The sequence below is a fragment of the Mobula birostris genome, chromosome 3 (genome assembly GCF_030028105.1).
Source record: "Mobula birostris isolate sMobBir1 chromosome 3, sMobBir1.hap1, whole genome shotgun sequence".
In the NCBI taxonomy this organism is placed as follows: domain Eukaryota; kingdom Metazoa; phylum Chordata; class Chondrichthyes; order Myliobatiformes; family Myliobatidae; genus Mobula; species Mobula birostris.
The window spans coordinates 183748071-183773567 of NC_092372.1; the positions used below are offsets into that span (position 1 = coordinate 183748071).

The 25497-nt window shown below is 44.1% G+C and overlaps 1 protein-coding gene across 1 annotated transcript in view; it reads left to right on the plus strand.

Moving 5' to 3' along the window:
* Positions 1 to 25497, plus strand: part of plxdc2b (plexin domain containing 2b) — a 486039-nt gene that overhangs the window by 344210 nt on the left and 116332 nt on the right. Inside the window, exon 8 of the mRNA XM_072253801.1 lies at positions 21229 to 21324. Coding sequence (XP_072109902.1) covers positions 21229 to 21324 — 96 coding nt within the window. The remainder of the gene's footprint in view (positions 1 to 21228; positions 21325 to 25497) is intronic.

Sequence of the window (25497 nt, forward strand, 5' to 3'; positions counted from 1 at the left end):
CACAGTGAAGAATGACGAAAATTACTAATTAAGTTTGCATGTCCCCAATCATTACCTCTCCGGTGTCATTTTCCAACAGTTCAATATCCACTTTCATCTCTCTTTTACTCTTTATATAGCTGAAAAAAATTTTGCTATCCTCTTTGGTATCCTTTTCGGTATTATATCATATGATCTCTGCCTCCTATGGGTTCCTTTACCTTAAGCTCCCTAAGTAGATCTGCTTTATTACACAACACCCAGTCCAGAATGGCCTTTCCCCTGGTAGGCTCAACTATAAGCTGCTCTAAAAAGCCATTGTGTAGGCATTCTACTAATTCCCTCTCCAGGATCCTGTATAGTCACCGATAATAAAAATAAAATAACAAAATAACTAAATAACTGGGCCCAGAATATATGCACTCTGATGACTTAAGTATTCTTTTTTACTTGTGTACAAGGTGAACAACATGGGCCCCTGTCACATACGCTGTCTGAACTGAAAACTGCTATTTTTATTCAGAATTTGCTTATCAGTTATGGATATCAACCATTTGGTAAATTCTATCTGTTTGAATGGCCATTCACAATAGAGTCTTAAAAGACAATTGAAGCTTCAAGCAGACAACTGATGTTATTTTGAAGTTAGTAAAGACAATTAAGGTGCTAAAAGTCAAATTGATATTTCAAGGGGACAGCTGATGTTTCACATCCTTCCATTCATCTTATCTTGGCTGTTTCTGACACCCCTTATTATATAAAGGATGCTATGTTTTAGGAAGATCTTTCTGGAAAAGTCTCACTACAGAGGCCTCATTAGTCTGGCTTGAGTACACACTACCACAGTCACCCCAGTCTGTCTCATCTGTCGTAAGCAGAGGTGTGTCCGGTGGTGTCCCTTCAAAGGTCTCGCTTGACTACAACAGCACCTAGCTATCCTTGCCTTGCTACAAGTTCCACACTGGCACCATCCTGATTTTCTCAGTCTACCTGCATATTGAAACTTCCCATGATTAACACAGGATTTCTCTTATTGCTTGCCTTTTCTAGCTTCCATTGTAATTTGTATCCCACACCCCGACTACCATTCAGAGGCCTTTATATCTCCCATCAGTGTCTCTTTACCCTTGCAATTTCTGCCTGCAAGGGTTCTACACCTTCTGATCCTACGTCTCCTTTCTCTAAGGATTTGATTTCATTTTTTACCAAGAGAGTCACCTCACCCCCTCTGCCTACCTGCCTGTCATTTCGATATAATATGTATCCTTGGATGTTAAACTCCCAACTATGATCTTCTTTCAGCCATGACTCAGTGATGCCCACAATATCATACCTGCCAGTCTTGAACTGCACCATAAGATCATCTACCTTATCTAGCAGCCAAGATATTGTTAGGTTTAAATTAGCTATGGAAAAGAACCTTCACCATTTTAAGAGAGAAAAAAACAATCATTTGGAGTAGAGCCAATTTCACTGAGTTGAGAGTGGATATGGTTCTGGTATAGTGGCATTGAACTAGGCTGACAATAGAACAATGGGAGATCACAGCTGAGTTATAGTCCAAGTACATCCCCACAGGCAGAAGAGTAAGCATGAACTCTGTAGATCAGCAAAAAGATAGTGAAACAAAAAAGGAAAACAACAGCTTAAAACAGATTTATTGATGGCTAATTCAAGCAAGAGCCAGACTGACTGTCAAAAATTTGGGCAATATCCTCCAACTTTAGACTCTTCTAATGTAGGGAAAATGTCATAAAAGCTAGAAGGTCTGGTAAACAGAACAGTGAAACATATCAACGTTGCCAAAAAGGAGGTAGCTGCCATGTTCAAGCATATAGAGCCTGACCAAGTGGACCTTAGGGTGTTGTGGGAAGCAAGGAGAGATATTTGCAGCAGCACACATAAAAGTGTGTCTCTTCTTTCAGTTAGTCCTGACGAAGGGTCTCGGCCCGAAACGTCGACTGTACCTCTTCCTAGAGATGCTGCCTGGCCTGCTGCGTTCACCAGCAACTTTTATGTGTATCGCTTAAAATTCCAGCATCTGCAGATTTCCTCGTGTTTGAGATATTTAGAAACATAGAAACATAGAAATGATACAGCACAGTACAGGCCCTTCGGCCCACAATGTTGTGCCGACCCTCAAACCCTGCCTCCCATATAAGCCCCCACCTTAGATTCCTCCATATACCTGTCTAGTAGTCTCTTAAACTTCACTAGTGTATCTGCCACCACCACTGACTCAGGCAGTGCATTCACGCACCAACCACTCTCTGGGTAAAAAACCTTCCTCTAATATCCCCCTTGAACTTCTCACCCCTTACCTTAAAGCCATGTCCTCTTGTATTGAGCAGTGGTGCCCTGGGGAAGAGGCGCTGGCTATCTACTCTATCTATTCCTCTTATTATCTTGTACACCTCTATCATGTCTCCTCTCATCCTCCTTCTCTCCAAAGAGTAAAGCCCTAGCTCCCTTAATCTCTGATCATAATGCATACTTTCTAAAAAAGGCAGCATCCTGGTAAATCTCCTTTCCAATACTTCTGCATCCTTCCTATAGTGAGGTGACCAGAACTGGATACAGTACTCCAAGTGTGGCCTAACCTGAGTTTTATAGAGCTGCATCATTACGTCACGACTCTTAAACTCTATCTCTCGACTTATGAAAGCTAACACCCCATAAGCTTTCTTAACTACCCTATCCACCTGTGAGGCAACTTTCAGGGATCTGTGGACATGTACCCCAAGATCCCTCTGTTCCTCCACACTACCAAGTATCCTGCCATTTACTTTGTACTCTGCCTTGGAGTTTGTCCTTCCAAAGTGTACCACCTCACACTTCTCCGGGTTGAACTCCATCTGCCACTTCTCAGCCCACTTCTGCATCCTATTGATGTCTCTCTGCAATCTTTGACAATCCTCTACACTATCTACAACACCACCAACCTTTGTGTCATCTGCAAACTTGCCAACCCACCCTTCTACCCCCACATCCAGGTCGTTAATAAAAATCACGAAAAGTAGAGGTCCCAGAACAGATCCTTGTGGGACACCACTAGTCACAATCCTCCAATCTGAATGTACTCCCTCTACCACCACCGTCTGCCTTCTGCAGGCAAGCCAATTCTGAATCCACCTGGCCAAACTTCCCTGGATCCCATGCCTTCTAACTTTCTGAATAAGCCTACTGTGTGGAACCTTGTCAAATGCCTTACTAAAATCCATATAGATCACATCCACTGCACTACCCTCATCTATATGCCTGGTCACCTCCTCAAAGAACTCTATCAGGCTTGTTAGACACGATCTGCCCTTCACAAAGCCATGCTGACTGTCCCTGATCAGACCATCATTCTCTAAATGCCTATAGGTCCTATCTCTAAGAATCTTTTCCAACAGCTTTCCCACCCCAGACGTAAGGCTCACTGGTCTATAATTACCCGGACTATCCCTACTAACTTTTTTGAACAAGGGAACAACATTCGCCTCCCTCCAATCCTCCGGTACCATTCCCGTGGACAACGAGGACATAAAGATCCTAGCCAGAGGCTCAGCAATCTCTTCCCTCGCCTCGTGGAGCAACCTGGGGAATATTCCGTCAGGCCCCAGGGACTTATCTGTCCTAATGTATTTTAACAACTCCAACACCTCCTCTCCCTTAATATCAACATGCTCCAGAACATCAACCTCACTCATATTGTCCTCACCATAATCAAGTTCCCTCTCAATTGTGAATACTGAAGAGAAGTATTCATTGAGGACCTCACTCACTTCCACAGCCTGCAGGCACATCTTCCCACCTTTATCTCTAATCGGTCCTACCTTCACTTCTGTCATCCTTTTTTTCTTCACATAATTGAAGAATGCCTTGGGGTTTTTATTTACCCTACTCGCCAAGGCCTTCTCATGCCCCCTTCTTGCTCTTCTCAGCCCCTTCTTAAGCTCCTTTCTTGCTTCCCTATATTCCTCAATAGAACCATCTGATCCTTGCTTCTTAAACCTCATGTATGCTGCCTTCTTCCACCTGACTAGATTTTCCACCTCACTTGTCACCCATGGTTCCTTCACCCTACCATTCTTTATCTTCCTCACCGGGACAAATTTATCCCTTACGTCCCGCAAGAGATCTCTAAACATCGACCACATGTCCATAGTACATTTCCCTGCAAAAACATCATCCCAATTCACACCCGCAAGTTCTAGCCTTATAGCCTCATAATTTGCCTTTCCCCAATTAAAAATTTTCCTGTCCTCTCTGATTCTATCCTTTTCCATGATAATTATAAAGGCCAGGGAGTGGTGGTCACTGTCCCCCAGAAGCGCACCCACTGAGAGATCTGTGACCTGACCCGGTTCATTACCTAGTACTAGATCTAGTGTGGCATTCCCCCTGGTCGGCCTGTCCACATACTGTGACAGGAATCCATCCTAGACACACTTAACAAACTCTGCCCCATCTAAACCCTTGGAACTAATCAGGTGCGAATCAATATTAGGGAAGTTAAAGTCACCCATGATAACAACCCTGTTATTTTTGCACCTTTCCAAAATCTGCCTCCCAATCTGCTCCTCTGTATCTCTGCTGCTACCAGGGGGCCTATAGAATACCCCCAGTAGAGTAACTGCTCCCTTCCTGTTCCTGACTTCCACCCATATTGACTCAAAAGAGGATCCTGCTACATTACCCACCCTTTCTGTAGCTGTAATAGTATCCCTGACCAGTAATGCCATCCCTCCTCCCCTTTTTCCACCTTCTCTATCCCTTTTAAAGCACTGAAATCCAGGAATATTGAGAATCCATTCCTGCCCTGGTGCCAGCCAAGTCTCTCTAATGGCCACTACATCAGAATTCCATGTATGTATCCAAGCTCTCAGTTCATCACCTTTATCCTGATGCTTCTTGCATTGAGGTACACACATTTCAGCCCTTCTACCTTACTGTCTTTACACCGTTTATTCTGCTTCTCTTTCCTCAAAGCCTCTCTGTATGTTAGATCTGGCTTTACTCCATGCACTTCTTTCACTGCTCTATCGCTCTGGGTCCCATCCCCCTGGCAAATTAGTTTAAACCCTCCTGAACCATGCTAGCAAACCTACCTGCAAGGATATTGCTCCCCCTCAAGTTCAGGTGCAACCCATCCAATCTGTACAGGTCCCACCTTCCCCAGAAGAGATCCCAATGATCTAAAAATCTAAAACCCTGCTCCCTGCACCAACTCCTCAGCCACGCATTCAACTGCCATCTCCTCCAATTCTTACCATCTCTGTCACGTAGCACTGGCAGCAATCCTGAGAACGTCACCCTTGAGGTCCTGTTCTTCAGCCTTCTGCCTAATTCCCGAAACTCACACTTCAGGACCTCATCCCGCTTCCTGCCTATGTCGTTGGTCCCAACATGTATCACGACTTCTGGTTGCTTTCCCTCTCGTACCAGGATGTCGTGCACCCAGTCAGAGACATCCCGGACCCTGGCACCCAGGAGGCAACAAACTATGCGGGTGTCCTTCTCACGTCCACAAAATCTCCTGTCTGCTCCCCTGACTATAGAGTCTCCAATGATGACAGCTCTCCTCTTCTCCGTCCCACCCTTCTGCAACACAGGGTCAGACTCAGTGCCGGAGGCCCTGCCACCGAGGCTCACACCTGGTCATTCGTCCCCGCCAACAGTATCCAGGATGCATCCTCTTCAGCCAGAGATGGGGTACCAGAAGTCTAGACGTTGGCATTTGTTGTGTCTTTATTTTAGAAAAGGTTATGAGGGCAAGTGTGATATCTTATAGGCTGGTGAAGCTTACATCAATAGCAGGAATGTTACTGGAATGGATTCTGAGGAACAGGATCTACTAGCACTTGGAAAGGCAAGACTGATTATGGATAACCAATATATCTTTATGTATGGGAGACTGAGTCACACGATGTTGATTTGAGTTTTTTTTTTGAAGAGGTCACCAAGAGAACACAGAGTGTTATTCCATCCAGTTCTTTACAGGATAGGAATGCCAGTCCCAGCCCCAGTCAATATGTGGAAAATTAAAATCACTTACTATCACAACCTTACTTTCAGGCAAACGCCTGGTATCTCTGTACAAGTTTGCTTCTGCAAATCCTGCTGACTATTGGGTGTTCTATAATATAATCCCATTAACATGGTCATTCCTTTCTTGTTCCGTAGTCCCACCCATATCGCCCCAGTAGGCAAGCCCTCCAGTCTGTTCTGTCTGATCAGTGCTGTGATATTATCCCTGATGAGTAATATCACATTAATACCACCCCCCCACCCATCTCTAAACAACAGAATCCCAGAACACTGAGCTGTCATCCCTGCCTCTCCTCCAATCAAGTCTCACTAATGGCTACAATATTAGAAGAAGGCTCAGATGAGTTGGGACTGGGGGCATCAGTGAAATGTGGAGAGTGGTGATGAATCCATAGGGTTGCTATTACGTAAATAATTAGGAAAAATACTCAGTGCTTTTAAATCTTTCACAAGCAACAGTATGGAAATCTGGTTGGCTTGCAAGTCACCAGTGACAGTGGTACATTGGATCCACCTGTCCTATTTTTTTCTGATAGTCCTTTTAGTAGGTCAGATCCATGTAGAAGTTCTGGCAAGCTATGGATACCATAGTATAGAGGCAGATTGTTAATGCATCTCACACCTCCTGCTGCATCATGAACTCAGTACTAAGCCTAGGCAAATATTACAGCTGCCATGGATGGTGAATCCAATATAATACCATTCATTTGACTAAGATTATATTGGATCATTGACCCTCATTAGAAATATGAAGCAATGTAGCTTGTTGGTTCTTCATATATTATGTGTTTTTGTATAATGCTTAAAAAAAAGTCAGCAAATGTCCATAGTAATGTCAATTATACAATGTAAAGTCCTTGCCACAATTGTTAGATTTTTTTGAAGGAGTAACTAAGAAGATCAATGAGGGCAGAGTGGCAGATGTTGTCTATTTGAACTTTGGTATGGTCCTGTATGGAAGCCTGCTCTGGAAGGGATCCAGGGAGAGCTAACGAACTGAATTTCGAATTGGTTTGATGTTAGAAAGCAGAAGGAGATCATGGCAGATTGCTACTTGGACTGTGAATATTGTGTTCATATTGTTAATTATATATAGATGATATGGATGAAAATATACAAGGTTAATAAGTTTGCAGATGATACTGAAATAGGTGACATTAGGTAGTGAAGAGAATGATTTAAAATCACTATGGATCTTGATAGGCTGGGTAAATAGTCTGAGGTTTTGCAAATAACATTCTATCCAGAGAAGTGTAAGATGTTGCATTTTGGGAATTTAAAAAAAGACAGACCATTCACAGTGACTGATAGGGCACTGGGGGCATTATGTAACAGAGGGCCCTCAGAATACAAGTAAACAGTTTCCTGAGAGTGGCATCACAGATTAACAGGTTGGTGAGGAAGGTGATTGGCACTTTGGCCTTCAGCAGCAAGGGCAGTGGGTTTAGGAGTTGGGATGTTACTTTGCATTTGTACGAGATGTTAGTGAACTGAACATCTTGCTTGACACGGATGACTTGGGCTGAAGACTCCATTTCAGTACTGTACAGGTATCCCCCGCCATCCGAACGTAAAGCAGGGAAAACCTGTATTGCTCTATGACTCTATCTCCTGCCTTAGTGATTTTAATTCAGCATTTGTGCACATTTCTCACAGCAGGGTGTTCATGCTGTAAGCTGGCACCACTTGCAAACTGCCATCAACCATCGCAATCCTTGTTCATTTGATTTGATGCAAAGTACATATTTCACTGTATATTTGAATAAAGCTAATCTTCATATATGACAAACAAAGCTAATCTTTTAATCTTTTTAGATCTATCTAGTCTGATTTAGCATCTTGAACTAATGTTAATGGAATATTTTATACTGATTATGAACTTGTTGCCATATGCAGCTGTGGAGGCCAGGTCATTGGGTGTATTTAAAGCAGCGATTGATAGGTTCTTGATTGGACATGGCATCAAAGGTTACGGTGAGAAAGCCAGGAACTGGAGTTGAGGAGGAGATTAAAAAAAGGATCAGCCATGATTGAATGGCAGAGCAGACTCAACGGGCCAAATGGCTTAATTCTGCTCCTATGTTTTATGGAACTTCTGAATAGAACAAATCGACAGAAAACCCCAAAAGAGTGTGCTAACATTTACGTTGCCTATAAAAAGTATTCAATCCCTTGGAAGTTTTCATGTTTTATTGTTTTACAACATTTAATCACAGTGGATTTAATTTGCTTTTATTTGACACTGGTCAACAGAAAAAGACTCCATGTCAAACAGGTCTCTACAAAGTGATCTACAAATGTGAAACACAAAATAATTGATTGCGTAAGTATTCACCCCCTTCAAGTCAGTGTTTAGTGGATGCACCTTTGGCAGCAATTACAGCCTTGAGCCTGTGTGGATAGGTCTCCATCAGCTTTGCACATCTGGACACTGCGATTTTTGCCCATTCTTCTTCACAAAACTGCTCAAGCTCTGTCAGATTGCATGGGATGGTCCTTTTCAAGTCTGCCCACAATTTCTCAATTGGATTGAGGTCTGAACTCTGACTTGGCCACTCCAGGACATTAACTTTGTTGTTTTTAAGCCATTCCTGCCTTATACTTGGGGTCATTGTCTTGCTGGAAAACAAATCTACTCCCAATTTGTAGTTCTCTTGCATCAGGTTTTCTTGAAGGATTTCCCTGTTTTTTGGTGCATTCATTTTACACTCTTCTTTTGTGTTGCGTAATAACCCAGATCTTATTAGAGAGCTGAACATAAAGGAGCCCGTAGGACACAGTGATCGTAATATGATTGAATTCATACTGCAATTTGTGAGGGAGAAGCATAATTCACATGTATCTGTATTGCAATGGAATGAAGGGAATTACAGAGGCATGAGAGCAGTGCTTGCCCAGGTGGATTGGAGAAGGATACCGGTGGGATTGACAGCAGAGCAGAGATGGCTGAAGTTTCTGGGAATAGTTCCCAAGGTGCAGGCTAGATATGTCCCACGGAAGAAGTAGTTCACAAATGGCAGGGGTAGGCAACCGTGGCTGACAAGGGAAGTTAAGGACTGCATAAAAGTCAAGGAAAAGGCATGCAACATAACAAAAGTGAATTGGAAGCTGGATGATTGGGAAGCTTTAAAAATCCAACAAAAGATAAAGAGAAAACCTGTAAGAAGGGAAAAGATGAAATATGAGGGAAGACTAGCCAATAATATAAAGCAGGATAACAAAAGTTCAGAACACGAAGGCCGTAAGTGAACGGCTGATTTTTGGAGCCAGGGCAGTTTTTAACCACTCGGGATAAAAGAGAGGCAAGACTGCGCAGGCGCATGACATCAGCCAGTAGAGCGCGAGAGGTTTGAAAAGAAGACCACCATATCCAGCGGGCAGTGGAGTGAGAGGCAGCAGAGTGATAGGGCTTTGGCTCAATGGGCTTAGGTGGTAACAGGACGAGGCAAAGTGGGTTTACCGGTGTTATTTGCAGAAAGGAGGGAACTATGTGTGTGAGGCCAGTTTTCTGTGCTCAGTGTCAGATGTGGGAAGTCCTGGAGTCTCCCAGCCTCTTGGATGGCCATATCTGCACCCAGTGTGTTGAGCTGCAGCTCCTGAGGGACCGAGTTAGGGAACTGGAGATGCAGCTGAATGACGTTCGCCTGGTCAAGGAAAGCAAGGAGGTGGTAGAAAGGGATTACGGGCAGGTGGCCACACTGGATCCACGGGAGACAGACAGGTGCGTCACAGTCAGGACGGGGAAGGGGAAGAGTCAGGTAATAGAGAGTACCCCTGTGGCTGTACCCCTTGACAATAGGTACTCCTGTTTGAGTACTGTTGGTGGGGGGGATAGCCTACCTGGGGGAAGCAACAGTGGCCATGCCTGTGGCACAGAGTCAGGCCCTGTGACACAGAAGGGTAGGGAAAGGAAGAGGAAGGCAGTAGTGATAGGGGACTCTATAGATAGGGGGTCAGACAGGTGATTCTGTGGACGCAGGAAAGAAACTCAGATGGTAGCTTGCCTCCCAGGTGCCAGGGTCCAGGATGTTTCAGATCGCGTACAAGATAACCTGCAGTGGGAGAGAGAACAGCCAGAGGTCGTGGTACATATTGGTACCAATGACATAGATAGAAAAAAGGAAGACGTCCTGAAAAAAGAGTACAGGGACTTAGGAAGGAAGTTGAGAAGCAGGACTGCAAAGGTAGTAATCTCAGGATTACTGCCTGTGCCATGTGACAGTGAGTATAGGAATAGAATGAAGTGGAGGATAAATGCATGGCTGAGGGATTGGAGCAGGGGGCAAGGATTCAGATTTATGGATCATTGGTACTGCTTTTGGGGCAGGTATGACCTGTACAAAGAGGACGGGTTGCACTTGAAGCCCAGGGGGACCAATATCTTGGCGGGGAGGTTTTCTAGGGCTTCTGGGGAGAGTTTAAACTAGAATTGTTGTGGGGTGGGAACCGAATTGAGGAGACTGGGGAAGAGGAGATTGACTCACAAATAGAGAAAGATTGTAGACAGTGCGAGAGGGAGGACAGGCAAGTAATAGAGGAGGGACGCACTCAGATCAAAGATGGATGCCATGGAGGGATAGTCTACGTGGTCTCTGTGGGTGGAGGTTAGGAACAGGAAGGGGTCAATAACTTTACTAGGTGTTTTTTATAGGCCGCCCAATAGTAACAGGGATATCGCGGAGCAGGTAGTAAAACAGATCCTGGAAAGGTGTAATAATAACAGAGTTGTCGTGATGAGAGATTTTAATTTCCCAAATATCGATTGGCATCTCCCCAGAGCAAGGGGTATAGATGGGGTCGAGTTTGTTTGGTGTGTTCAGGAAAGTTTCTTTACACAATATGTCGATAAGGCGACAAGAGGAGAAGCTGTACTTGATTTGGTATTGGGATATTAACCTGGTCATTTCTCTCAGTGGGAGAGCATTTTGGAGACAGTGATCATAATTCTGTCTCCTTTACAATAGCATTGGAGAGAGATAGGAGCAGACAAGTTAGAAAAACGTTTAATTGGAGTAAGGGGAATTATGAGGCTGTCAGGCAGGAAATTGAAAGCTTAAATTGGAAACACATGTTCTCAGGGAAAAGTATGGAAGAAATGTGGCAAATGTTTGGGGGATATTTGTGTGGGGTTCTGCATAGGTACGTTCCAATGAGACAGGGGAGTTATGGTTGGGTACAGGAACTGTGGTGTACAAAGGCTGTAATAAATCTAGTCAAGAAGAAAAGAAAAGCTTACAAAAGGTTCAGAGAGCTGGGTAATGTTAGAGACCTAAAAGATTATAAGGCTAATTGGAAGGAGCTTAAGAAGGAAATTAGAAGAGCCAGAAGGGGCCATGAGAAGGACTTGGCGGGCAGGATTAAGGAAACACCCAAAGCATTCTACAAGTACGTGAGGAGCAAGAGGATAAGACGTGAAAGAATAGGACTTATCAAGTGTGACAGTGCAAAAGTATGTATGGAACCGGTGGAAATAGCAGAGGTACTTAATGAATACTTTACTATGGAAGAGGATCTTGGTGATTGTAGTGCTGACTTGCAGCAGACTGAAAAGCTAAGTATCCAACACATTATCCTCCACAACTTCCGCCACCTTCAACAGGACCCCACCACTAAGCACATCTTTCCCTCTTCACCCCTCTCCGCCTTCCGCAGGGATCAGTCTCTCCGCGACTCCCTGGTCCACACGTCCCCCCCCACGGATCTCCCACCTGGCACTTATCCCTGTAAGCGCAGGTGCTACACCTGTCCCTACACCTCCTCTCTTGCTAACATTCAGGGCCCCAAACAGTACTTCCAAGTGAGGCAACACTTCACTTGTGAGTCTGTTGGGGTCATCTATTGCATCCAGTGCTCCCGGTGCGGCCTCCTCTACATCGGTGAAACCCGATGCAGATTGGGGGACCGCTTCGTTGAGCACCTCCGCTCCGTCCGCCAAAACAGACCGGACCTCCCAGTAGCCACCCACTTCAACTCTGCTTCCCACTCCCATTCAGATATGTCCATACGTGGCCTCCTCTACTGCCATGATGAGGCTAAACTCAGGTTGGAGGAGCAACACCTCATATAACGTCTAGGTAGTCTCCAGCCCCTTGGTATGAACATAGAATTCTCCAACTTCCGGTAATTCCCTCCCTCTCCCTTCCCCTATCCCTATGTCACTCTACCCCCTCCCCCAGATGCCTACCATCTCCCTCTTGGTTCCGCCTCCTTCTACTACCTATTGTGTTTTCCCCTATTCTTTCTTCACCTTTCCTGCCTATCACCTCCCTGCCTCCCTTCCCCCACCCCTTTATCTTTCCCCTTACTGGTTTTTCACCTGGAACCTACCAGCCTTCTCCTTCCCACCCTCCCCCCACCTTCTTTATCGGGCCTCTGCCCCTTCCCCCTACAGTCCTGATGAAGGGTTCCGGCCCGAAACGTCGACTGATCTTTTCCACGGATGCTGCCCGACCTACTGAGTTCCTCCAGTGCGTTGTGAGTGTTGCTTAGACTGAAAAGCTTGAGCATGTAGACATTAAGAAAGGGGATGTGCTGGAGCGTTTGGAAAGCATCAAGTTGGATAAGTCCTCGGGAGCAGTTGATATGTTCCCCAGGCTACTGTGGGACGCAAGGGAGGAGATTGCTGAGCCTCTGGCGATGATCTTTGCATCATCAATGGCGACGGAAGAGGTTCCGGAGGATTGGAGGGTTGCGAATGACATTCCTTTATTCAAGAAAGGGAGTAGAGATAGCCTAGGAAATTATAGACCAGTGAGTCTTATGTCAGTGGTTGGTAAGTTGATGGAGGAGATCGTGAGACGCAGGATTTATGAACATTTGGAGAGGTATAATATCATTAGGAAATGTCAACATGGCTTTGTCAAGGGCAGATCGTGCCTTACAAGCCTGATTGAATTTTTTGAGAATGTGACTAAACATATTGATGAAAGAAGAGCAGTAAATGTAGTGTATATGGATTTTAGCAAGGCATTTGATAAGGTACCCCATGCAAGGCTTATTGAGAAAGTAAGGAGGCATGGGATCCAAGGGGATATTGCTTTATGGATACAGAACTGGCTTGCCCACAGAAAGCGAAGAGTGGTTGTAGATGGGTCATATTCTGCATGGAGGTCGGTCACCAGTGGAGTGCCTCAGGGATCTGTTCTGGGACCCTTACTGTTCAAGATTTTTATAAATGACCTGGTTGAGGAAGTGGAGGGATAGTTAGTAAGTTTGCTGATGACACAAAGGTTGGAGGTGTTGTGGATAGTGTGGAGGGCTGTCAGAGGTTACAGCGGGACATTGATAGGATGCAAAACTGGGCTGAGAAGTGGCAGGTGGAGTTCAACCCAGATAAGTGTGAGGTGGTTCATTTTGGTAGGTCAAATATGATGACAGAATATAGTATTAATGGTAAGACTCTTGGCAGTGTGGAGGATCAGAGGGATCTTGGGGTCCGAGTCCATAGGACACTCAAAGCAGCTGCACAGGTTGACTGTGGTTTAGAAGGCGTACGGTGTATAGGCCTTCATCAATCATGGAATTGAATTTAGGAGCCCAGAGGTAATGTTGCAGCTATATATGACCCTGGTCAGACCCCACTTGGAGTACTGTGCTCAATTCTGGTCGCCTCACTACAGGAAGGATGTAGAAGCCAAAGAAAGGGTGCCTTATGAAAACAGGTTGAGTGAACTCAGCCTTTTCTCCTTGGAGCGACGGAGGATGAGAGGTGACCTGATAGAGGTGTATAAGATGATGAGAGGAATTGATCATGTAGATAGTTAGAGGCTTTTTCCCAGGGCTGAAATGGTTGCCACAAGAGGACACAGGTTTTAGGTGCTGGGGAGTAGGTACAGAGAAGATGTCAGGGGTAAGTTTTTTTTAACTCAGTGGTGAGTGCGTGGAATGGGCTTCCGGCAATGGTGGTGGTGGTGGAGGTGGATACGATAGGGTCTTTTAAGAGACTTTAAGATATGTACATGGAGCTTAGAAAAATAGAGGGCTATAGGTATGCCTAGTAATTTCTAAGGTTGGGACATATTCAGCACAACTTTATGGGCTGAAGGGTCTGTATTGTGCTGTAGGTTTTCTATGTTTCTAAAAGTTTTTTTTCAGTTCTATAAAAAGTAAAAGGGAGATGAGAGTTGATATTGGACCACTGGAAAATGATGCAGGTGAGGTAGTTATGAGGGTCAAAGAAATGGCAGATGAAATGGGTACTTTGCATCTTTCTTCACTGTGGAGGACACTAGCAGTGTGCCAGAGGTCCGTGAGTGTCAGGGAGCAGGACTGAGTGCCATTGCAATTACAAAGGAAAAATTTCTAGGCTAACTCAAAGGTCTTAAAGTGGATAAATCACCTGGATCAGATGGACTACATCCCAGAGTCCTGAGAGAGTTTGCTGAAGAGAGAACAAATGTATTGGTCATGATCTTTCAAGAATCACTTGATTCTGGAAAGCTCTTGGAGGACTGGAAGATTGCAAATGTCACTCCACTCTTTAAGAAGGGAGGAAGGCAAAAGAATGGAAAATATAAACAACAGGAATTCTGCAGATGCTGGAAATTCAAGCAACACACATAAAAGTTGCTGGTGAACGCAGCAGGCCAGGCAGCATCTCTAGGAAGAGGTGCAGTCGACATTTCAGGCCGAGACCCTTCGTCAGGACTAACTGACAGTTAGTCCTGACGAAGGGTCTCGGCCTGAAACATCGACTGCACCTCTTCCTAGAGATGCTGCCTGGCCTGCTGCGTTCACCAGCAACTTCTATGAATGGAAAATATAGCCCAGTTAGCACAACCTCAGTGGTTGGGAAAGTGTTGGAGTCTACTATTAAGAATGAGGTTTTGAGGTATTTGGAGACTAATGATAAAATAGGTAAAGTCAGCATGGTTTCTGTGAAGGGAAATCTTACCTGACAAATCTGTTAGAGTTCTTTGAGGAAGTAACAAGCAGGATGGACGAAGGAGAGGCAGTGGTTGTCATTTACTTGGATTTTCAGAAGGTGTTTGATAAGGTGGCACACATGAGGCTGCTTAGCAAGATTAAATCCTGTGGTATTACAGGAAAGATACCGGCATGGATAGCGGAATAGCTGGCAGGCAGGCGGCAGTAAGTGGGAATAAAAGGGGTCTTTTCTGGTTAGCTGGTTAGCAAGTGGTGTTCCTCATGTGTCAGTATTGGGACCACTGCTTTTCATATTGTTTGTCAGTGTTTTAGATAATGGAATTGATGGCTTTGTGGTAAAGTGTGTGGATGATACGAAGATCGGTGGAGGGTAAGATGTGCTGAGGAAGCAATGCGATTGCAGCAGGACTTAGACATATTTGAAGAATGAGCAAAAGATAATGCTGAGCCTTTATAAGGCACTAGTCAGGCTGCACTTGGAGTATTGTCAACAGTTTTAGCTCACTTATCTCAGAAAGGATGTGTTGTCATTGGACAGATTCCAGAGGAGGTTCACGGGGATGAAGGGGTTAACATAGGAGGAGCGATTGGCATTTTGGTCCTGTACTCATTGGAATTTAGAAGAATGCGGGGGGGGGGGGGGGGCGGGGCGTGGAATCGCATTGAAACCTACCGAATGTTGAAAGGACTAGATAGGGTGGATATGGAGACGGTATTTCCTATGGTGGGGTTATCCAGAACTAGAGGGCACAGCCCCAGAATTGTAACGGGGTAAGGAGGATTTTTTTTAGCCAGAGAGTAGCGAATCTGTGGAATGCTGTGCCACAGACTGCGGTGGAGGCCAAGTCCGTACATATATTTAAGGCAGAAGTTGATCGTTTCCTGATCGGTGAGGGCTTCAAAGGATATAGCGAGAAGACAGGTGTATGGGGTTGAGTGGGATCCAGGATTAGCCATGATGGAATGGCTGAACAGGTTCGATGGGCTGAACAGCCTATTTCTGCTCCTTTGTCTTATAGTCTTACGGTCTTACCTTTACAAGCCTTCCAGGGCCTGCTGCAGTGAAGCATCCCCATAGCATGATGCAGCCACCACCATGCTCATGGCAGTGAAGGTGTGATTTTGATGATAGTCATAGTCATAGTCATACTTTATTGATTCCAGGGGAAATTGGTTGATATGTGGTGTTTGGCTTACACCAAACAAAGTGTTTAATCTGATGGTCAAAAAGCACAATTTTGGTTTCATCAGACCATAGAACCTTCTTCCAGCTGACTTCAGAGTCTTCTGGCAAACTCTAGCCAAGAATTCCTGAGAGTTTTTTTCAACACTGGCTTTCTCTTTGCCACTCTCCCATAAATCTGCAACTGCTGATGCACCAGGGCAACAATTGTTGTCTGCACGGTCTCTCCCATCTCAGCCATTGAAGCTTGTAACTCCTCCAGAGTGGTCATAGGTCTCTTGGTGGCCTCCCTCACTAGTCCCGTTCTTACACAGTCTCTCAGTTATTGAGGATGGCCTGCTCTAGGCGGATTTACTTCTGTGCCATATTCTTTCCATTTCTCGATGATTGACTTAACTGTACTACAAGGGATATTCAGTGACTTGGAAATTTTGTTGTATCCATCTCCTGACGTGTGCTTTTCAATAACCTTCTCGCAGAGTTGCTTGGAGTGTTAATTTGTCTTCATGGTGTAGTTTTTGCTAGGATAGTGATTCACCAGCAGTTGGGTCTTCCAGATACAGGAGTATTTTTACTAAAATCAATTGAAACACCTTGACTGCACACAGATCTCCAAAAACAGATACCCATTTAATTAATTATGTGACTTCTAAAAGCAATTGGTGGCACCAGTGATGATTTGGTGCCTCATTTAAGAGGTGGGGTGGTTGAATATGTCTGCAATTAATTATTTTGTGTTCTATATTTGTAATTAATTTAGATCACTTTGTAGAGATCTATTTTCGCTTTGACACAAAAGTGTCTTTTTCTGTTGATCAGTGTCAAAAAAGCCAAATTAAACCCACTGTGATTCAATGTTGTAAAACAATAAAACATCAAAACTTCCAAGGGGTGTGACTACTTTTAATAAGAACTGTACATTGCAAAGAGGACCGTGTTCTAATGTCACTTCCCACCCTTTCTCGTGTGACCTTCTATTCCTTTCGGCCTTGTGTATACAGCAACTCACACATTGTGCTCCTTATTTCCAACCTTCACACATCCAAAATAAACAGTTAGTCATGTAACGATAGATTGGAGTTATTTATAGTAGGGTTAACGGCAACCCTTCACTAAAAGATGAATGGGATGTTGGGTTGGGGGTCGAGGTTGCTTTTAATGTGCTTTTCTTTGCGGTTTTAGCTTTCTTTCTGATTACTTATTATTTTTATATTATCACCTGTTTGTAGACTTTCAGTGACTTGTGGTATATTTAGTTTAATATTTCTGTACCTTCTTTGCCTGCAAAGCTCAAATGTGAAATCAGTCACTGCTCACAGACTTCTTACATGAGGTTAGTCCAACCAGTTATGCATTATAAGAGGGAAGTGTGTGTTCAGCTTCCTTTTGCTACAATTATAGTCAGAGTTACAATTCCTTTGTTACTTCTCTCCTTGCTTGCTAGTGCAGGCTGGCCCTGTCTGATCAGTACTATGATGTACATCAAGTAAGACAGCTGGAACCATAAGATATGGACCTCATTCTTAACTTTCAAAGAACCTTCATGACAACAACATTTCCAAATTGGAAATTTACAAGAAAACAGCAAATTTGTTTGCATTTTATTGGGGATATCGAATAAATGTAAGATTCATTGAGTTCCGTTATGGAATGCAAGATTTCATTGTAATTAGATGTGAAAGAGCTGTGGAATTTAACACAAAGGTTGGGGTGTTGTGGATAGCATGGAGGGCTGTCAGAGGTTACAGCGGGACATCGATAGGATGCAAAACTGGGCTGAGAAGTGTCAGATGGAGTTCAACTCAAATGAGGTGGTTCATTTTAGTAGGTCAAATATGATGGCAGAACATAGTATTAATGGTAAGATTCTTGGCAATGTGGAGTATCAGAGGGAACTTGGGGTCTGAGTCCATAGGACACTCAAAGCTGCTGTGCAGCTTGACTCTGTGGTTAAGAAGGAATGCGGTGCATTGGCCTTCGTCAACCGTGGGATTGAGTGTAAGAGTTGAGAGATAAGGTTGTAGCTATATAGGACCCTGGTCAGACCCCAGAATCATCCTTGTGAACCTTCTCTGAATCCTTACCAATGCCAGCACATCTTTTCTAAGATGAGGATTCCAAAACTGTTCACAATACTCAAGGTGAGGCCCCACCAGTAACTTATAAAGCCTCAACATCACATCCCTGCTCTTGTATTCTAGATCTCTTGAAAGAATGCTAACACTGCATTTGCCTTCTGCTCAACTGACTTTACCTGCAAGTTAAACTTTAGGTGTTCTGAACAAAGCCGCCCAAGTCCCTTTGCATCTCAGATAGAAACATAGAAAGCCTACAGCACAATACAGGCCCTTCGGCCCACAAAGCTGTGCCGAGCATGTCCTTAGCTTAGAACTACCTAGGCTTACCCATAACCCACTATTTTTCTAAGCTCCATGTATCCATCCAGGAGTCTCGTAAAAGACCCTATCGTTTCCACCTCCATCGCCGCCGCTTTCAGCCCATTCCACTCACTCACCACTCTCTGCGTAAAAAAACTTACCCCTGACATCTCCTCCATACCAACTTACAAGCATCTTAAAACTATGCCCTCTCGTGCTAGCCATTTCAGCCCTGGGAAAAGGTCTCTGACTATCCACACGATCAATGCGTCTCATTATCTTGTACACCTCTATCAGGTCACCTCTCATCCTCCATCGCTCCAAGGAGAAAAGGCCGAGTTCACTCAACCTATTCTCATAAGGCATGCTCCCCAATCCATGCAACATCCTTGTAAATCTCCTCTGCACCATTTCAATTCTGGATCCACAAAGCAAGGACCCATGGATCCCATGCCTCCTTACTTTTTCTATAAGCCTTGCATGGGGTACCTTATCAAATGCCTTGCTGAAATCCATATACACTACATCTACTGCTCTACCTTCATCAACGTGTTTAGTCACATCCTCAAAAAATTCAATCAGGCTCGCAAGGCACGACCTTTACTTTGGCCAACTCCTGTCTCATCACACTGTAATTTAATTTACTTCAAACTGAAATACTGCTACGTAAAACTTTACTTTCTCCCTATCAGGTTTAATGTTGAACTCAATCATATTGTGATTACTGCCTTTTAAGGTCTCTTTTACCTTAAGCTCCCTAATCACCTCTGGTTCATTACCTAGCACCCAATCCAATATAGCTGATCCCCTGATAGGCTCAACGACAAACTGCTTTAATTAGTAGGCATTCAACAAACTCTCTCTCTTGAGATCCACTAACAACCAAATTTTCCCAGTCGACCTGCATGTTGAAATCTCCCATGACTATCATAACATTGCCCTTTTGACACGGCTTTTCTGTTTCCCATTGTTATTTGTGGTCCACATCCCAGTTACAGTTAGGAGACCTGTATATAACTGGCATCAGGGTCCTTTTACCTTTGCAGTTTCTCAACTTAACCCATAAGGATTCAACATCTTCCGATCCTATGTCACATCTTCCTACTGATTTGATGCCATTCTTTACCAGCAGAGCCATGCCACCCCATCTGCCTTCCTTTCTATCCCCTAATATAATGAGTAACTTTGGACCTTCAGCTCCCAATTACAACCAAACTTCAGCCAGGATTTCTGTGATGGCCACAACATCATACCTGATGATTTGTAATAGTGCAACAAGATCATCCACCTTCTTATACTCCATGCATTGAGATATAACTCTTTAAGTACTCCACTTGCTATCCTTTTTGATTCCGCATGCCTAATGCACTGATACTCAGTCTGTTGGCTGTAATTTTCTCCTATTATCTGCCTGCCCTTCCTGACAGACTGACTGCACCCTATGTTTGCTTTTTACCATCGGTCCTATCCTGAGTCCCTTCGATCCAGTTTCCACTCCCTGCCAAATTAGTTTAAACCCTCCCCAACAGCGTTAACAAACCTGCCCATGAGAATATTGGTCCCTCTTGAGATCAGGTGCAACCCGTCCCTTTTGTACAGCTCATGCTTCCCCAAGATCAGATCCCAATGATCTAAGAACCTGAAGCCTTGCCCCCGGCACCAGCTTCTCACCATGCATTCATCTGCCAAATCATACTGTTTCTACCCTCAATGGCGTATGGCACAGGTATCAATCCAGAAATTACTATCCTCGAGGTCCTGTTTCTCAGCTTCCTGCCTAGCTCTCTAAACTCTGTCTTCTGGTCCTCTTTGCTTTTCTTTCCTTTGTCATTGGTGCCAACATGTACCAAGATATCTGGCAGCTCTCCCTCCCCCTCTAACATGAGCTGAGACAGTCCCAACCCTGGTACATGAGAGGCAACATAGCATTCAGTTGTCGTGTTCACGTCCACAGAATCTCCTGTCTGTTCCTCTGACTACTGAGTCACCTATCACTACCGCTCCCCTTTTCTCCTTCTCTCCTTCTTTCCCATCTGCACCACAGACCTATGTTCAGAACCAGTAACCCGCTCTCCATGGCATTCCCCTGGGAGGTTATCTCCCACAACAGTATTCAGAATGGTATAGTTATTATCAAGGGAAATCGCCACAGGGGTGCTCTGTATTAACTGCTGCATATTTTAATTTTTAGAGTGAAGTGATCTATGCAAATATCAGGCATGGTTCTTGTGTCTGTTATTACATTCCACAGAGACCTATGATACTATTGTGTAGAACTTAAGGAGTAAAACTGAAGTGTCATCTGTACTTTTAGGTGATCATAAAAGATTCAAATGCACTATTTGGAAAAGAATTGGAGAGTTATCTGACAAATGTTAAAAATTATGAAAAATGAGAGATTATTGGTTTATTATCACTGTTCTTTCTGTGGGAGCTTGCTGTGTATGAATTAACCAGCATAACATGAGAACACACACTACATTTCAGAAATACTTCATTGGCTGTAAAATGCTTTGGAATATTACAAAAGGGTGATGACATTTTTAAGAAAGCCATCTTTTATTCCTTCTCATCTGATTGGGTTTATTTCTGTAATAATATTTCATGTTTCACTGGATACAAGGTGAAACATTAAATATACATGGTTTTTTTCAAATGTTTCTAAATTACGAGATGCTAAAATTAAATGATATAAAGCTCATAGTTAAAAACAAGTTAAACAGGACAATACAAAAGTATAACTGTTCAATAGAATGACCTTTCTTGCAGATGTTCGCAGAAGAACAATTTATGAATACCACCGAGTTGAACTTAAGATGTCAAAGGTCACTAACATGTCTGCAATTGAAATTATTCCACTTGCCAGTAAGTAGTAATTTATCAGTCATCTTTTGATTCAATGTGCTGTGGAAACGTCCATATTCCAAGCATCATGGGAGCAAAAAGCAAAATGTCAGGTTTCCTCCTGTGCTTGCAATGTGCATTATGGGGGGAACATCCATTTACACTTCTGTTGGTAGACTCAAAGTGCTTCAATTATTCTTTCAATAGCTTTCATACACTTACTTAAGGGGAAGTTTCAGGATTTTGACCCAATCATGCCCAGATCGATTGGCATTTTTTGTTATATATTCTTTCAATTTTCAGAGTCTACACATCACTGGAGAGGCCACTATTTATTGCCTGTCCTTAAATGCCCATTAAGAATAGGTTGACCCACTACTTAGTGACCGACCAGCTCATGAAAGGCTATTCACTTGTACTAGGGCTGCAATCCCAGTAAGGGCAGCAGACATTAGTGAACCAGAGGTTTTTTACAATCTGCTCTCACTCCAACCTCCTGCCACCCCACTAGGAATAGGGTTCCCCTGATCCTCACCTACTACCCCACCAGCCTCCGGGTCCAACATATTATTCTCTGTAACTTCCGCCACCTCCAACGGGATCCCACCGCTAAGCACATCTTTCCCTCCCACCCTCTCCCTGCTTTCCGCAGAGATCGCTCCCTACGCGACTCCTTTGTCCAGTCGTCCCCCCCTCCCCACCTTCCCCACTGATCTCCCTCCTGGCACTTATAATTGTAAGCGGAACAAGTGCTATACATGCCCTTACACTTCCTCCCTTACCACCATTCAGGGCCCCAAACAGTCCTTCCAGGTGAGGCGACACTTCACCTGGGAGTCGGCTGGGGTGATATACTGCGTCCGGTGCTCCCGATGTGGCCTTCTATATATTGGTGAGACCCGACGCAGACTGGGAGATCGTTTTGCTGAACACCTACGCTCTGCCAGAGAAAGCAGGATCTCCCAGTGGCCACACATTTTAATTCCACATCCCATTCCTATTCTGATATGTCTACCTACGGCCTCCTCTACTGTAAAGATGAAGCCACACTCAGGTTGGAGGAACAACACCTTATATTCCGTCTGGGTAGCCTCCAACCTGATGGCATGAACATTGATTTCGCAAACTTCTGCTAAAGCCCCACCTCCCCCTCGTACCCCATCCGTTATTTATTTATATACACACATTCTTTCTCTCTCTCTCCTTTTTCTCCCTCTGTCCCTCTGACTATACCCCTTGCCCATCCTCTGGGTTTTTCCCCCCCCTCCCCCTTTTCCTTCTCCCTGGGCCTCCTGTCCCATGATCCTCTCATATCCCTTTTACCAATCTATTGTCCAACTCTTGGCTCCATCCCTCCCCTTCCTGTCTTCTCCTATCATTTTGGATCTCCCCCTCCCCCTCCCACTTTCAAATCTCTTACTAGCTCTTCCTTCAGTTAGTCCTGACGAAGGGTCTCAGCCCGAAACGTCGACTGTACCTCTTCCTAGGGATGCTGCCTGGCCTGCTGCGTTCACCAGTAACTTCAATGTGTGTTGCTTGAATTTCCAGCATCTGCAGAATTCCTCGTGTTTGCGTTTTTTACAATAGTGGTTTTATGGTCAGCAGTACCAAGAGGAATTATTGTGTCGGTGTTCATTCTAATTCAAGATTAATCTGAATTGAAATTTGGCATCTGTCATAAATGGAATTTGAAATCAAGTGTTCAGATTGTTAGACCAAGCCTCCAGATTGCTAGTCTAGTAATTTAAATGCTGTGCCACCACAATACCCATGTTCATACCTAGGTGATATGTAATGGAGGATTTGTTGTGCTTTCCAAACCCCATTTTCTTGGTGATAAATTATAGAATATTGAATGGTACAGCCCAGGAACAGACCCTTTGGCCCAGAATATTGGGCCAAACCAATTAAATTAGTGATCAAAATAAACTAATTCCTTATGCCTATATAATGCACATATCCCTCTGTTTCCTTACCCATCTAAATGTCTCTTAAAGGCCCCTAATATATCTGCCTCTATCACTGTACCACCACTCTCTGGGTAAAAACTTTGCCCCTCACATGTCTGTTGAAATTACCTCTTCTCACCTTCAGTGCATGTCCTCTGGTACTAGACATTTCAAGCCTGGATAAAAGGTATTGTCTGTCTATCTATGCCTCTCATAATCTTACAAACCTTTATCCAATCTCTCTCAGCCTTCGCTGTTCCAGAGAAGGCAACCCAAGTTTGTCCAACCTCTCATTATAGCACATGCCCTCTAATCCAGGCAGTATTGTGGTAAACCTCTTCTGCACCATCTCTAAAGCCTTGACATTTGTCCTACAATGTGGCAATCAGAATGGTACGTAATATTCCAGATGCGGCCTAACTTGAGTTTTATAAAGCTACAACACAGCTTGCTGACCTTGGACCTCAATGCCTCCACGAATAAAAGCAGGCATGCCAAATGCCTTCTTAACCACCTGTGTACCCATTTCAGGGACCTATGAACTTGGAGCCCAAGATCTCTCTGCTCATCAACATCTGTTAAGAAGCTCGCCCTTAACAACGTACACTCTCTTTATATTTGACCTACCAAGGTGCAACATTTCACATTTGGCTAAGTTAAGCACCATCTGCCATTTTTACACTTATATCTGCAACTGATCTATATCTATCTGAATATCTATAATCTCTGGGCACCATGGTAGTGTGGGGGTTATCGTGACACTACTACAGTTCTGTTGTTTTGGAGTTCAAAGTTCAATTCTGGTGCCATTCTATAAGGAGTCTCCGTACACGCTCCCCATGAAATTCGCAGGTTTTCTCCAAGTCCTCCGGGTTTCCACCCATAGTCCAAAGGCATACCGGGTGGGTTAATTGGTCATTGTAAATTGTTCCGTGATTAGGTTAGGGTTATTGAATTTGTCGGGGGGTTGCTGGGGTGGCGTGGTTCAAAGAGCTGGAAGGGCCTACTCCACCCTCTGTTGCTAAATGAATAAATATCCCGCTGTATTCTTTGCCAGGCATCTACACTATCCACAACACCACCAGTCTTTGCATCATCTGCAAACTCACTAACCCCCTCATTTACATTTTCATCCAGGTCGTTTATGTACATCACAAACAGCAGAGGTCCCAGTACAGATCCCTGTAGATCGCCACTAATTGCAGGCCTCCAGCTAGAATAAGTCCCTTTGGTGCCTACCCTCGGATTTCAATGGGCAAGCCACTTCTGAATCCAAATGGAAAATTCATCATGGATCCCATGTATCTTATGCTACTGGACTCCCATGGGAGACCTTGTCAAATGCATTTCTAAAATCCATGTAAAGAACATCCACTGCTTTACCTTCTTTAATTACCCTTTTACCCTCATCAAAAACCTCAATCAAGCTAGTAAGACATGACTTGCCTTATGCCAATTATCCTAATTAGCCACGGTTTAATAAATGCTTGTAAGTCATCTCCCTAAGTGGTAGTGTAGCAGTTAGGTCAATGCTATTACAGCTCAAGATGGCAGCATTTGGAGTTGAATTCCCACGTCAGCTGTAAGGAGTCTATACTTTCTCCCAGTGGAATGGGTAGATATTCACAGGGTGCTCCCATTTCCTACCACAGTACACAGAATTGGCAGTGTGGCTCAAAGAGCCTGAAGGGCCTATTTTGCTCTGATTCTCTAAGTAAAAACAAGAATTCACTACAGTAACTTCCCTAGCACTGATGTAAGATTCACTGTTCTATAGCTTACAGGATTATTCCTGGTTCCTTCTTTAATAATGGGAGAACATTAGCTATGTGCCAGTCCTCTGGGATCTCGCCTGTGGCTAAAGAGAACACAAAGGTATTGAACAAGGCACCCACAATCTCTTGTCTTGCCTTCTTCAATAACCCGGGGTATATCCTGACAGGTTCTGGAGATCTATCCACCTTAATACTCTCTGAGACCCATCATTACATCTTCCTTTACTTCAAAATGCCTGAGCATGTTAATATGCTTAGCACGCATCTCCCCATCCTCCATGTCCTTCTCTTTGGTAAATCCAGATGTGAAGTCCTCAGTAAGGATCTCACCCGCATCCTCTGCATCAAAGCAGATATTTCCCCCCTTTAACCATAAGTGGTCCTACCACCTCCCTAGGTATCCTCTTACTCCTGATGTATGCATCGAATGCCTTGGGATTCTCTTTAATCCTACTTGCCAAGGACTTTTC